The 13,468-nt window shown below is 47.3% G+C and overlaps 1 protein-coding gene and 1 pseudogene across 8 annotated transcripts in view; one reads left to right on the top strand and one right to left on the bottom strand.

The window, feature by feature from the left end:
- Positions 1 to 13,468, top strand: part of Wasf3 (WASP family member 3) — a 97,528-nt gene that overhangs the window by 70,279 nt on the left and 13,781 nt on the right. For all 8 annotated transcript variants that reach the window (XM_087579284.1, XM_087579280.1, XM_087579282.1 and 5 more), the window contains 3 exon segments: positions 4,563 to 4,697; positions 6,252 to 6,405; positions 9,468 to 9,585. In XM_087579284.1, coding sequence (XP_087435410.1) covers positions 4,563 to 4,697; positions 6,252 to 6,405; positions 9,468 to 9,585 — 407 coding nt within the window.
- On the bottom strand, positions 7,787 to 8,606 carry LOC148002184 (large ribosomal subunit protein eL8 pseudogene; annotated as a pseudogene).

Below are 13,468 nucleotides of genomic sequence, written 5' to 3'. Positions count from 1 at the left end.
CCAGAAAACTCACCCTGTGCCCTGCAGGGCCTGGTTTCAGGTTAACTAGCTCATGATTTGGTTCATTTGTTTTAACTCCTTAATTCCCAAACCCTCTAAACTCCCAGCGACTTTCCTAAGAGGGGTTCACTCACGGCAACTGCTGACATTGGTCAGTAAGGTGGCTGTGGTGGCCACAGCATCCTCTGGGCAGCCTGGGTGTGTTTGTGGGGAAGTTCACAGTAAGTCAGGAGCTGGGAGGAAGCACGGCCAGTCTCCTTAACTACCGTCAGCTACGCTCGGATTCTAGTCATCTTCTGGTTACCTGTGGTGAAATAAGCATTGTGTAAAGCTGACCCTTGTTACTGTGTTTGGGTGTTTAGCTCAGTGTGGTGACGGTGCTCAGTTTCTCATGACGTGTCCAGGGCCTCGCATCTTACAAAACTGAACCTCTTCTCGTTAAACCACCCCAGCCACCTCCTCCTCCAAGTCCATAGTAAACGCTGTTTTGTGTTCTGTCTGAATTTGTCTGTTCTATGATGCCTGTGAATGAAATCACATGGCATTGTTTTTCTGTGACCATCTTATTTCATTAGATGGTATCATTAAGGCTCATCCATGTTGTAGAATGTGCTGGACTCGACTGCCTTTTAAAGGCTAATATTCAATTTCATTATCCCTGTATCTGTTGATGGACAAGTGAGTTGCTTGTACCTATAAGCCATAATGCACAGCACTTCTGTGAGCGTGTGTGTAAATACCTATTTCTATTTTTAAAAAGTATTTATTTTTTGTCCGTGACTGTCTTGTGTGTGTGTGTGCATGTATGTATTTCCCACAGAGGCCAGAAAAGGGTATCAGACCCTTGGAAGTGGAGTTACAGATGTGAACACCCATGTGGATGCTGGGAACTGAACCTGGGTCTTTTGCAAGAGAAGAAAGAGCTCTCAACCATCAAACCATCCCTCCAGCCCATTAAACTGAAATGGATGGAGAAACAGCTGTTTTTCTAGGCTAAGCTTAGAGGTGAAATGATTGCATCCTGCAGTAATTTTGTGTTGCACATTGTGAGGACGGTCACACATGTGGCCAAGAAGGTTCTATGAGCACTAGAAACTGAGACTGACAGGTGAAATCTGTCTCCTCTGTTTCTGCCACTTCCCAGGTAATGTGTCTGGATATATCAGCATTTGTGATTTTCAGCGTAATCATTTAGAGACTGAAAACAGTAACTCCTGGCTGTGTGCTAGCCTTGGTCATCCATTTGTAGACTGCATGATGGAGAGGCAGAACTACAGCTGTAGACAGACACAGCTCCTGGTCTCATGGACTAGGTCCTAAGTACAAAGACCAACCTTCAGTTGGTAAGCTTCAGGTGTCTGCTAGAATGGGTTTTCTATTGTGATGAAACACCATGACCAAAGTCAACATACAGAAGAAAGGGTTTATTTTTAGCTTACAGTTCCAGGGGGGAGTCTGTAATGGTAGGGGAGACATGGTGGTGGGAGCCTGGAGCAGGAAGCTGAGAGATCGAGTCTTCATCCATGTGAAGGAGGCAGAAAGAGTGAACTGAGAGTGGGGTGAGACTAAAGACTAAAAGCTCATTCCCAGTGACATACTTCTCCAGCAAGACTCCCATCCTAAAGGTTACACACACACATACACACACACACACACACACCACACACCACACACACACCACACACCACACACCACACACCACACACCACACACACCACACACACATACACACATACCACACCACACACACCACACACCACACCACACACACACACCACACCACATACCACACCACACCACACACACACACCATACCACACACACACCACACACCACACCACACACACACACACCACACCACACACACACCACACCACACACACACCACACACACACACCACATACACACACACCACACCACACCACACACACACACACCATACCACACACACACCACACACCACACACACACCACACCACACACACACACCACACACCACACACACACCATACCACACACACACCACACACCACACACACACACCATACACCACACACCACACACCATACCACACACACACCACACACCACACACACACATACCACACCACACACACCACACCACACCACACACACACACCATACCACACACACACCACACACCACACACACACACCACACACACACACACCACACACACACACCATACCACACACACACACCACACACACATACACACATACCATACCACACACACACCATACCACACACACACCATACCACACACACACCACACACACACCACACACACACACCACACACACACACACACCACACCACACACACACCACACACACACACCATACCACACACACACACCACACACACATACACACATACCACACCACACACACACACACCATACCACACACACACACACCACACACACACCCCACACACACACACCATACCACACACACACACCACACCACACACACACCACACACACACCACACACACCACACACACATACACACATACCACACCACACACACCACACACCACACCACACACACACACCACACCACATACACACCACACCACACCACACACACACCATACCACACACACACCACACACCACACCACACACACACACACCACACCACACACACACCACACCACACACACACCACACACACACACCACATACACACACACCACACCACACCACACACACACACCATACCACACACACACCACACACCACACACACACCACACCACACACACACACCACACACCACACACACACCATACCACACAGACACCACACACCACACACACACACCACACCACACACACATACCACACCACACACACACACACCACACCACACACACATACCACACCACACACACCACACCACACCACACACACACACACCATACCACACACACACACCACACACCACACACACACACCACACACACACACACCACACACACACACCATACCACACACACACACCACACACACATACACACATACCACACTACACACACACACCACACACACACACCACACCACACACACACCACACCACACACACACACCACACCACACACACACACCATACCACACACACACACCACACACCACACCACACACACACACCACACCACACACACACCACACCACACATACACACACCACACACACACACCACACCACACACACACCACACCACACACACCATACCACACCACACATACACACACCACACACACACACACACACCACACCACACACACACACCACACCACACATACACACACCACATACACACACACCACACCACACACATGCACACCACACATACACACATACCACACCACACACACATACCACACCACACATACACACACCACACACACACACACACCACACCACACACACACCACACACACACCACACACACACACACCACACCACACACACACCACACACACACCACACCACACACACACACCACACCACACATACACACACCACGTACACACACACCACACCACACACATACACACCACACATACACACCACACACACACACCACGCACACCGCACCACACACACACACCCTGCATGCAGTGCTACCAATGGGAACCAAGTGTTCACATCCATCAGCCTGTGAAGAGCATTTCTCTTTTAGACCACCAGTATGTTCTTGTGTTAGTCAACTCATCTTCTGGGACTGTTCACATTCTCCTTTGTTGGCTGGGCAAAGACTCACTAGAAACTGAAAACCGGTGGAGAGCTAGGTGCCTCTGTCACAGATGTTAAGTCCTTAGATGCATGGAATCGACAGTCACCAAACACGTGAAGACTAAATGAAGAATAAGAGATTTGCAGATTCGAGGTGAGGAAAGAAATGTTTTGTAGCTTTTGAGAAAAAGGGAGACTCAGACATGGTGGCAAATGTCATTAATCCCAGCCCCAGGAAGACTGAGCCGAGGGGATATGGCCAGCCTGGGCTATGTAGTGAGATCATGTCTACTCTGTGTCTAGCACCCATAAAAAAAAGTAGAGGCATGCCCTGCTGGAAACTTCAAGCTGAAATCTTAGATGCTGATTTTAGACCATGTGAGACTCAGCACTGCATAACTGCGTTCCTGAATGTTCGGGGAATTGAGTGTCATCAGAAGGCATCACCACAAGGTAAGATGTGCAGTGCCGCTCACTCGATGATGGCCAACATTTAAAGGCCAATGTAATCTCATGAATTTCATTGAGCACTGAGAGGGACGTTCTGATATTTCCGTTTCGTGTAAAGTGAGAACTTATTCTTTTTTCTTTTAAAGAAGTTTCATTTAGCGGTAACAACTTGATTGACAGCCCAGGCAGCAAGGAGGACACTGCAGTCTGGAGGAGTTTACTGTCCTGAAGGCCTTGGACCTTGACACTTGCTCTGACATTCATTTGGACCAGCCCTGCACAGTGGCGGTGACAGTGACGGCATGCGTCCGCAATCCCTCAGCAGGGGCCTTTCTCCTCTCTTCTCTAGGCAAACATGCAGAAGACATATTTGGTGAGCTATTTAATGAGGCTAACAACTTCTACATCAGAGCAAATTCCCTTCAAGACAGAATCGATCGGCTTGCTGTCAAAGTCACCCAGCTGGACTCCACAGTGGAGGAGGGTAGGTAATTGCTACACGCAATGTGGGCTCGACAGTAGTAATTAACTCCAGTGCAGTCTCTGCTTTTTCCTTTCAGTAGCACACTGCCACTTATCTCGCCTCTTCCTGGGAGAACGGGAAGGCAGCGCCCCATAACACTCGGTTAATTAGTGAATAAAAAAAGAGGCTCATATCCTGTTTATGTCACGTGTCATGTTCTTGTCTTAAAAAGTTGCAGATATTACAGTAAATGAGCTGAGGGCAGTCTCCTTTTAATCCAGTGCTTAAGTTTCATTTACAGATTAAAAATAAAATTCGAATAGCTACTTGGTCTGTTCAGGTAAGGAAGGCTTGGCATCTTTTGAAGGAAAGTCATTTTATTTTTTTCAGTCGAGTGTCTCTCTGGGCGTCTGGGTGTGGGCTTGTGAATGTGAGAATGCAGGTATCCGTGGAGCCCGGAGTGCAAATTGGATGCCCTGGGCTGGACTCACTCACAGGCAGTTGTGAGCCGCCCAGTGTGTTTGCTCAAAACTAAACTCAGGTCCCCTTTGTAAGTGTAAATCCCAGCGGAGTGTTAGGTCATCATTCTTGTGGATTTTTGTTGGCTCTTAGAATTGGATGCTTATGACAAACCCCACCCTGGGCACGATGAATAGGTATATGCTGTGTCAGGGACTACACCATGTCCTTTAAACCTTTTCCAGGCAAGATGTTATTGTAGTGTTCACATTGGTGCAGAGGCCTTTTCCTAGAAGCTGAGGAGTTTGGGTCCCTTCTCTGGGTTGTTGCACAGCGTATGTGAGGTACAGGTTTGATGGTCCAGTGGGCAGGGCGAACAGGCCCAGCGTGGACACCTAGAAGACTTACCAAGGTCAGAGGAGTTATGCACAGTGTAAAAGCTGTGAGAAGGAAGAGGGCTCACCCTCCTCTGCTCAGCTGGGTGCTCTCTTGACTTCACTTCCTGGATCAAGGCGCTTATTTTGTGAGTTATAGGTCAGAAAGCTTCAAGGCCTCTCTTTCTGCATCACTGTGATAGATACCTAATGGTTACTCTTATTTGCGAGCTGTCTTGAGCAGGCATCTTACTGTACCTGGCACTGATGGTTTCTCCTAAGATACCCAGATCTGTGAGCTCGCCTGCCACCCAGGGGCTGTATAGCTGTGTGGTGTCTGAGAGGTGCTGTTTAAACAACAACAAAATGGTGCCCTAGTCCAGTGAAATACTTCTCTTGTTACAAAAGATGAAGAGAAAATGTATCTTTTAGAGGGAGGGAAGGGAATTCTGTTTAAGCAGGGTTTTAAAGACACAACAGAAACTGTTACTTCAGTTCCCAGTACCCACATCCGGTGGCTCGCAATTGCTTGAGTCCCAGGGGATCCAGCGCCCTCTTATGGCCTCTGCCAGCATTGTGCACAAATACACACTCAGGCACACACCCCAAAATAAATCTCTGTTTTACAAAGCCAGTATTGAGTCATTCTGGGAGACGTTTATAATTCTGAGTCAAAAGATGCTTCTTTCTAAACACAGAGTATCTTGCATGTAACTTGACCCCTCGCCTTGTCTCGCAATAGTCTCGCTGCAGGATATCAACATGAAGAAAGCATTCAAAAGCTCTACCATCCAAGACCAGCAGGTGGTTTCCAAGAACAGCATTCCAAACCCTGTGGCTGACATTTACAACCAGAGTGACAAACCCCCGCCACTGAGCATTCTGACACCGTACAGGTACGCCTCCATGCCTCTCTCCCTCTCCGCTTCCCCACCGCCTTTCCAGTGGAGGTCGAGGGATGCTTCCAGAGGCTAAAATGTGCTGACGTGCTGGGTGGGACCACCTTGAAGGGCTCCTTTGGGTTGAAAAAGAGCACTCTGAGAACAGTAACCGCCATATCGTGCCCAGCGAAATGTTGGCTATAGGCTCTCGCTGGCATTCATAACAGGAGAAGTGCGATTTTCACACTCGGATGTGGCCGTCTTCGGCAGAAGTGGCGCTTCACAGCAGCAGACCAGGTGTGGGTGTGCCGTTCCTTATGCTCACATTAGCTGGAGAGAAATGGCACGGTTCACTTATAACATGGTAAAATGCTCACCCTAGTCCTCAGCAGTGCGTAAGCATCTGCTCTCTGCTGTTGCTATGGTGGTTGGATATGTCAGGGACAGACTCCAAGAGAAAAGACAGAGAGCCAGTAGGGCAATGCTCACAGGGCGAGGCCACCTGCACGCTCTCTCACCAGGCTTCGTGCACCCTTCCCACACTATGGCATCTTCTTCTCATAACTTTGGTCACCCATCCTTGGGTCTCTGTCTCATTCTTCCTGTCTCCTTGTCCTCTATGGTAGGCCTTGCCTCTCTGCCCATCTTTCCTCCCCTCTGTGGATCTCGCTTCACCAGCATCTGCTGGGCACCATGGTGATAACCAAAAGGGCTCACTTCCCAGAGGGAGTGCTGAAGCCAAATGTCTGTGATGGTCTCAGAGACCTGCGCACCCTTCGTATGTGGCTGCCGTCCTGATGGCCTCCTCAGGGGGGCTCAGGCTCTTCTTCATCTGTTTGTGATCTCTTCCAGGGATGCACAGGAGAGGTTTAGAGCTAGCCTTCATGAGAGGACATCAGGATTGTCACCTTCTTTCTGCTGGACAGACAGATTCCCTCAGACAATGGGCATGCACATATAATCAAAATCATATGGAAACTGAGGAGAGCGGGGCAACGTAACGGGCCTCAGCTTCTGTGAGACAAATGGGCTTTCCTAGAGTTTAAGAGTGCACATGTTTAAGACAGTGATGTGTGTGAAGCTCCAGACCACCCTCTCTCCCACTAATTTGGATTTTTGTTCCTTTATTTGGGCCATAAGTGTCCTCCTGTCTGTGTATATTTGGCTGGCCTCGCCTTTCCTGTGTGCATATATAGTTTAGTGGGATACCGTCATAACGAGTAACTCTCCTGGTTTAATTTTGAACTTAATGTCTACATTACACCTTGACTATTTCCAAACATTACTGAAAAATTTTAGTTTCTTCCATTTATTTTCTGAGAGCAATGGAAAGCATTTAAAAGGTTTCATTTTTTTTTTGTAGTTATATTTATGTACAGAAAACTTAAGTGTACATTTAACCCAGCTTAGTGGCGAGTTCTTTAGCCTTTGCCTTTTCCAGCTTGGCAATGCGAGACACAGACTTAGGACCCAGGACGTTGCCTCCCCAGTGGCGGCAGATTTCGTCATATCTGTCATTATAATTGGTCCTAATAGCTTCCACCAGCTTAGCCAGAGCACCCTTGTCTTCCAAGTTAATCTGTGTGAAGGCAACAGTGGTGCACGTCTTCCTGTGGACCAAGCGCCCCAGCCTGGCCTTTCCCTTGATGATGCAGTAGGGCCCCCCATCTTTCAACACAGGGCAGGCAGGAAAACCACCAGCTCAATGGGGTCTACATCATGGGCAATCACCATTAGCTGAGCCTTCTTGTTCTCCACCAAGGTGGTGACTGTGTTGACCCCTGCTGGGAGGACAGTGGTCTCTCAGTTGGGACGTCCCCTTTGCCAGTAGCTTTCTCCTCAGCACAGGCCAGCAGCCATTGCTTCTTCTCCTGCTTTGTCTCTGGCCTGTACTTGTGGGCGAGCTTAAGCAGCTGAGTCGCTGTTTGCCTGTCCAGGGGCTGGGTGAACTGGTTGACGGCAGGAGGTACTTTGAGCCACTTATAGAGGATGACTCTTTGCCGTGGCAGCCTGATGTAGCGGGGCCATTTGACGAAGCGCGTGAGATCTCTTTTGGGCTGGGTGTCCTGCCCAATGCCGAAGTTCTTAGGCCTTTTCTCAAACAAAGGATTGACCACCTTTTTGGCCTCTTGTTTCTTGACCACGGCGGGGGCCGGGGCCACCTTCTTCCTCTTGGCCTTCTTTCCTTTGGGCATCTTGCTCGGCTGGAGGAGAGCAAAGGTTTCATTTTTATTTATGATTATATCATTTATTTACTCATATATGATTATATATGTCTTTCTGTATGTAGTGCACAGGATACTCCCAGAGGCTGCAGGTATACGCAGCTATGGGCCTGCTGATGTGAGTATAGGGAACTGAACTCAGGTCCTCTGAAGGATAAGTAGGAGTTCTTAACTGCCGAGCCGCCTCTCCAGCCCCTCGAGCATCTCTGTTGATCCCTGTTACAGCCCTGAGTTCATAGTGGCTGTGTTATTACTGGTTAAATGCTAAGAGCGTAATTCACATGATGAGTTGACATATTACTTAGACTATAGTAATCATAGCAGTACTTGAAACTGACATGGCCACAGGAGATAAAGTTTCTTGAGAAATACATTGTGTTTCCGTCAGGTCTACATCCACGAACATTTTGCTTTCTGAAACCAAATGGTATTGTGTAAACCCGAATTGACAAAAGGGGCAGAGTACTTACTAGTTTTTGATCGTGACTATACTGAAGTTTCCAGTAGAAATTAGTGTACTCTGAGCATCCTGCTGTCTCTACTCATAGCTTCCTGTTAGAATAAACCAAGTAGTTCCTTAAATGTATAAGCTATAGAAATCGGATATTTGTGAGTAAGGGGAATTTTCACATAGGATTTACACTTATCGAGTTCTGTTTTAATTATTGTGGAGTTATTTGCTTTTGTGCACGTTTCTATGTTTTTCCAAATAAGGAAGCTCAGGATATAATAGATAAGGTGGTTAGCATGGCGTGTGTGGGTGTTAGGATCCAAAGGGTTAAAATTAGTGTTACCTCCTGATGAAGGCGGCTGACAGTCCTTCTTCCCTGGCTTTCAACATTTGGTTCACAGAGATGACAAGAAGGACGGGCTGAAGTTCTACACGGACCCCTCTTACTTCTTTGACCTCTGGAAAGAAAAGATGCTGCAGGACACAGAAGACAAGAGGAAAGAGAAACGGCGTCAGAAGGTGCGTAGCGATGGCCTCAGAAGGTGCGTAGCGATGACGTCAGGTGCGTGATGACGTCAGAAGGTGCGTAGCGATGATGTCAGGTGCGTGATGACGTCAGAAGGTGCGTAGCGATGGCCTCAGAAGGTGCGTAGCGATGACGTCAGGTGCGTGATGACGTCAGCGTGATGACGACCGCCTCAGTGTGCACAAGGCTCGCATAGTCAGGGTGTTATATCTAGTGCTAAGGTGTTCTCGGAGTGTCCTCCTTTTGCATGACAAACTTGACACTTTGACACAGCCATGCTGTTTTTAAGTAGATCCCACGAGATTTGCTCTCTACCACTTGTATGCCTCTAACAGAGGAAGTGGTGAACGCTGCAGTTCAGTTTCTGACTGTGTGATGACTCCTGCCCCTTTGCTCCCTCAGAGCTTCCCAGGGTCAGTGTTCCCGTCAGACATCAGCATGCTTTGTCTTGTTTCCATTCACCTGTTAGACACCATGTCACTGTGACGGAGAGCATAGCTGAGGTACATGTGGGAGACTGGGAACTAGTGATCTGTACTTTCAGAGATCCTTGCCCCCCTTAGAGGAGGGTGGAGGTAGAGGCAAGCAAGAAGAAAGCCAATCAGGACTTTTGGAAATAGCTGCCCCACATATCATCTTGGAAGGATAAACTGACTTGTTTGGGTTAAGCAACTTCTGCTTTGAAAATTGCCCCCTTAGGACTGAGAATTTTAGATGTAAATTGAGAGTTTCCCTTCTCAAAAATTGATTGGTTGTGTGTAGTTGTTTTGCCTGCATGTGTGTTGTATACTGCTGGGCCTGCCTGCAGAGGCCAGAAGAGGGTGTAGTTCCCCTGGCACTAGAGTTACAGATGGTTGTGTGTCACAGTAAAGGTTTAAAAGATTCCCTTGCTTGCTGGCATGGTCGAGCCATATGGCATTAGTGGGTATATTCATCTCAGCGGTGGCTGGTTCTAGGGCACCATGTGACACTACCCCAGCTATTCTCTGTTCCCTGTGGTCTCCCCACCCCTGTTGTTAGCCTCTTGCCCTGGCTGCCCTCTCCCCGCTGACTCTCTACCTTAAACTCTGCTCACATTCCCTGCCACCCAGTAAAATCAGGACTCTAGAGGTCCCAGCAGCGGCTGGTCCCCCATGGCTCTGAGACCCACTCTGGTTCCAGCAGTGGCTGTCCTATCGCTGTGCCTCAAACTCTGCCCACACTCCCAGCAACTGCTCCTTAATGGTTATAGTATCAACTTCCAGCAACCCGTTAAAATCATAACTCCAGATGTTTGTAATTTAGCAATCAGATTTATATGTTAAATTCTCAATCTACAAAGCGTCCACACAATAAACTCACAACCAATTGATAAGGATATAATCCACCCACCTAAATAAGATAAATTGTCCTATAAAAATCCATCCCTTCAGAAATATTCATTTAAGGCCACACGGATCTGGATCGTCCTTCTCTGCCTCTATCTTGGTTCCTCCCTCTTTTCCTTTTCTCTCCCACCTTACAAAAACTTTGTTCCTGCCTTACTTTTTACTGTCCAATTACAGGCCTCGCTTTAACTTGTGCCAGCCCTCACCTGCATATAGACATCAACCTACAGTTGTGAGCCACCTTGTGGTTGCTGGGAATCGAACTCAGGACCACTAGAAGAGCGACGAGTGCTTTAACCACTGAGCCATCTCTCCAGTCCTGGCCAATAGCCTGTTGAAAGAAAATAGTTGTTGTTGTTGTTATATAATTATTGTACTCACACTGGCTTCATAAGGATATTGGTGTGTGTGTGTGTGTGTGTGTGTGAGAGAGAGAGAGAGAGAGAGAGAGAGAGAGAGAGAGAGAGAGAGAGAGAGAGAGAGAGGGAGAGGGAGGGAGAGAGAGAATCTATGTTTAATAAAAAGGAAAAAAGAAAATTTAGGGTCCTTAAATGAGGAAAGACACATGATATTTGTCTTTTGGAGACTTAGTTCACTTACTATCAGGATATCCAGTTGATCCGTTTTCCCTCATTCTCTATAGTTGCTGTGTGTGTGTGTAATGTTGTCTTTATCGTCTCCTCTGTTGACAGTCACCAATTAGCTGTCATGAGCAACGTGGCAGTAAAGCGTGGGGAGGAAGTACCCCAGTGACACGATGACTCAGTCCTTTGGGCAAGTCCCAGGGCTGGCAGAGCTGACCTGGTGTCTACTTCAGGGCACCTCTGATTGCTCCCTAGAAGGGGGATTAATTCGTATGTGTGCCCAGCAGTGACTATGGTTCCTTCTCTGTATCCCCCTAGGCAGTGGTTTTCTTAATGAGCGCTGTTCTAGGTTGAGATGGACTCTGAGGATAGCTTCCATCCTAGGAAGATACTTGTAAGGCTCCTTCCCTACAGTCTGTGAGTCGCCATGTCCTGAGGGCTAGTGCGGTGGAGCATTTTGCCAAGTGTTATGTGGTACCTTACACCCTGATGGGCATGTGTCATGCCATCCCTACCTCTCGGATGAAATCCACTTGACCATGGTGAATGACCTTTTCAATATGTCCTTGAGTTCTATTGCAAACCTCATACTGAGAATGTCTGTGTCTCTGAATGTCTGTGTCTGTCTGAGACAGTTGGCCTATGATTCTCTTTTCTGCTGTTTACCTCTCTCCTGTTTCTGGATCTGGGTGATGCTGGCTCCGTGTGGAGCGTTTGATGGTATTTCTTCCTTGCTAGTCTGTGAACTAGTGAGAGGAGCTGTGTTAGCTCTGTAACTGTCTCCCAGAAGGCACCTGGAGCTTTCGAGAGACTCCTGCCTTTATATTATTATTATTATTATTATTATTATTATTATTATGGCTTTGGTTTTACTTTTTAATAGAGGTTTAAGGAGTTTGTATCGTCTTTGCTTGATTTTTGTAGGTCATAGACACCTAAAAATACATCCATTTCTCTCAAATTACCAACTTACATCCCAGTGAGCTTCTGACTTGTGTTGTTGGCTATGGCTTATCTCCCCTCTCATCTCTAGTTCTATTAATATGAGTCTTCTTTTGAATGCTTTGGGCTGTTTTGATTTACTTATCTTTTCAAATAACCAATCCTTTTATTGATTTCCTTTTTAATTTCATTTCTTTTTTCTTACTTTTCTTTCCCTGCTGATTTGGGGTTTTCTTGTTTTTATTTGTCCAAGGGTCTAAGGAACATGGTTCCTTGTTTACTTGAAATCTGTCATTTTTAAGATGAGGGCACTCACCGCTGTAGACTGCTCTCATTACACTGTGGATCCCTTCACCACCGGAAGGGTTCCTCCTTCACTGTAACCGATAGTTTGGCTGGAAGTAGTCATTGGCATCAGCAGAATGATGGTATATTCGAAGTAGGGACAGGCGACGTGTGACGGATGGTCTTTGAGAGTCGAGAGGCTTTTCTTGGAAGAGGTATGAAGGAGTACCTAAGGGTAGGACACTGTGCTGCACAGTCTGGGGATTCTAATGCAAGCCCGTGTCACTGAGATAAGGTTTATTTCTTTTAATATTTCAAGATCCTGACTGTGTGTGTGTCTCTGTCTAATGTGCATGTTACTGGATAGAGCTGAAGGCTGAACTGTTGTGAGCAGTTAGCACACTTCTCCCCGACTGTCAGTGTGTGCGTCCTGAGCAGGAGGAGCGACAGTTAAGTCCTGTGACTCCTAATTTAACAGTGTGACTTCTAATTAAGATGCAGAGTGGCTCCCCACTGAAACCTCTCTGCCCCCTTTCTTTTGAGTTTTAAAAGTGCACAGACAACATATCACAGCTCTAAAGCTCTGACTGACGAAGGCAGCCTCTAAAGCTCTGACTGACAAGGCACCCTCTAAACCACTGACTGACCAAGGCACCCTCTAAAGCTCTGACTGACGGAGGCACCCTCTAAACTGATGA

The sequence above is a fragment of the Rattus norvegicus genome, chromosome 12, assembly GCF_021556685.1.
Source record: "Rattus norvegicus strain SHRSP/BbbUtx chromosome 12, alternate assembly SHRSP_T2T, whole genome shotgun sequence".
Classification (NCBI taxonomy): Eukaryota; Metazoa; Chordata; class Mammalia; order Rodentia; family Muridae; genus Rattus; species Rattus norvegicus.
This window is presented reverse-complemented; position numbering and strand designations above follow the sequence as displayed.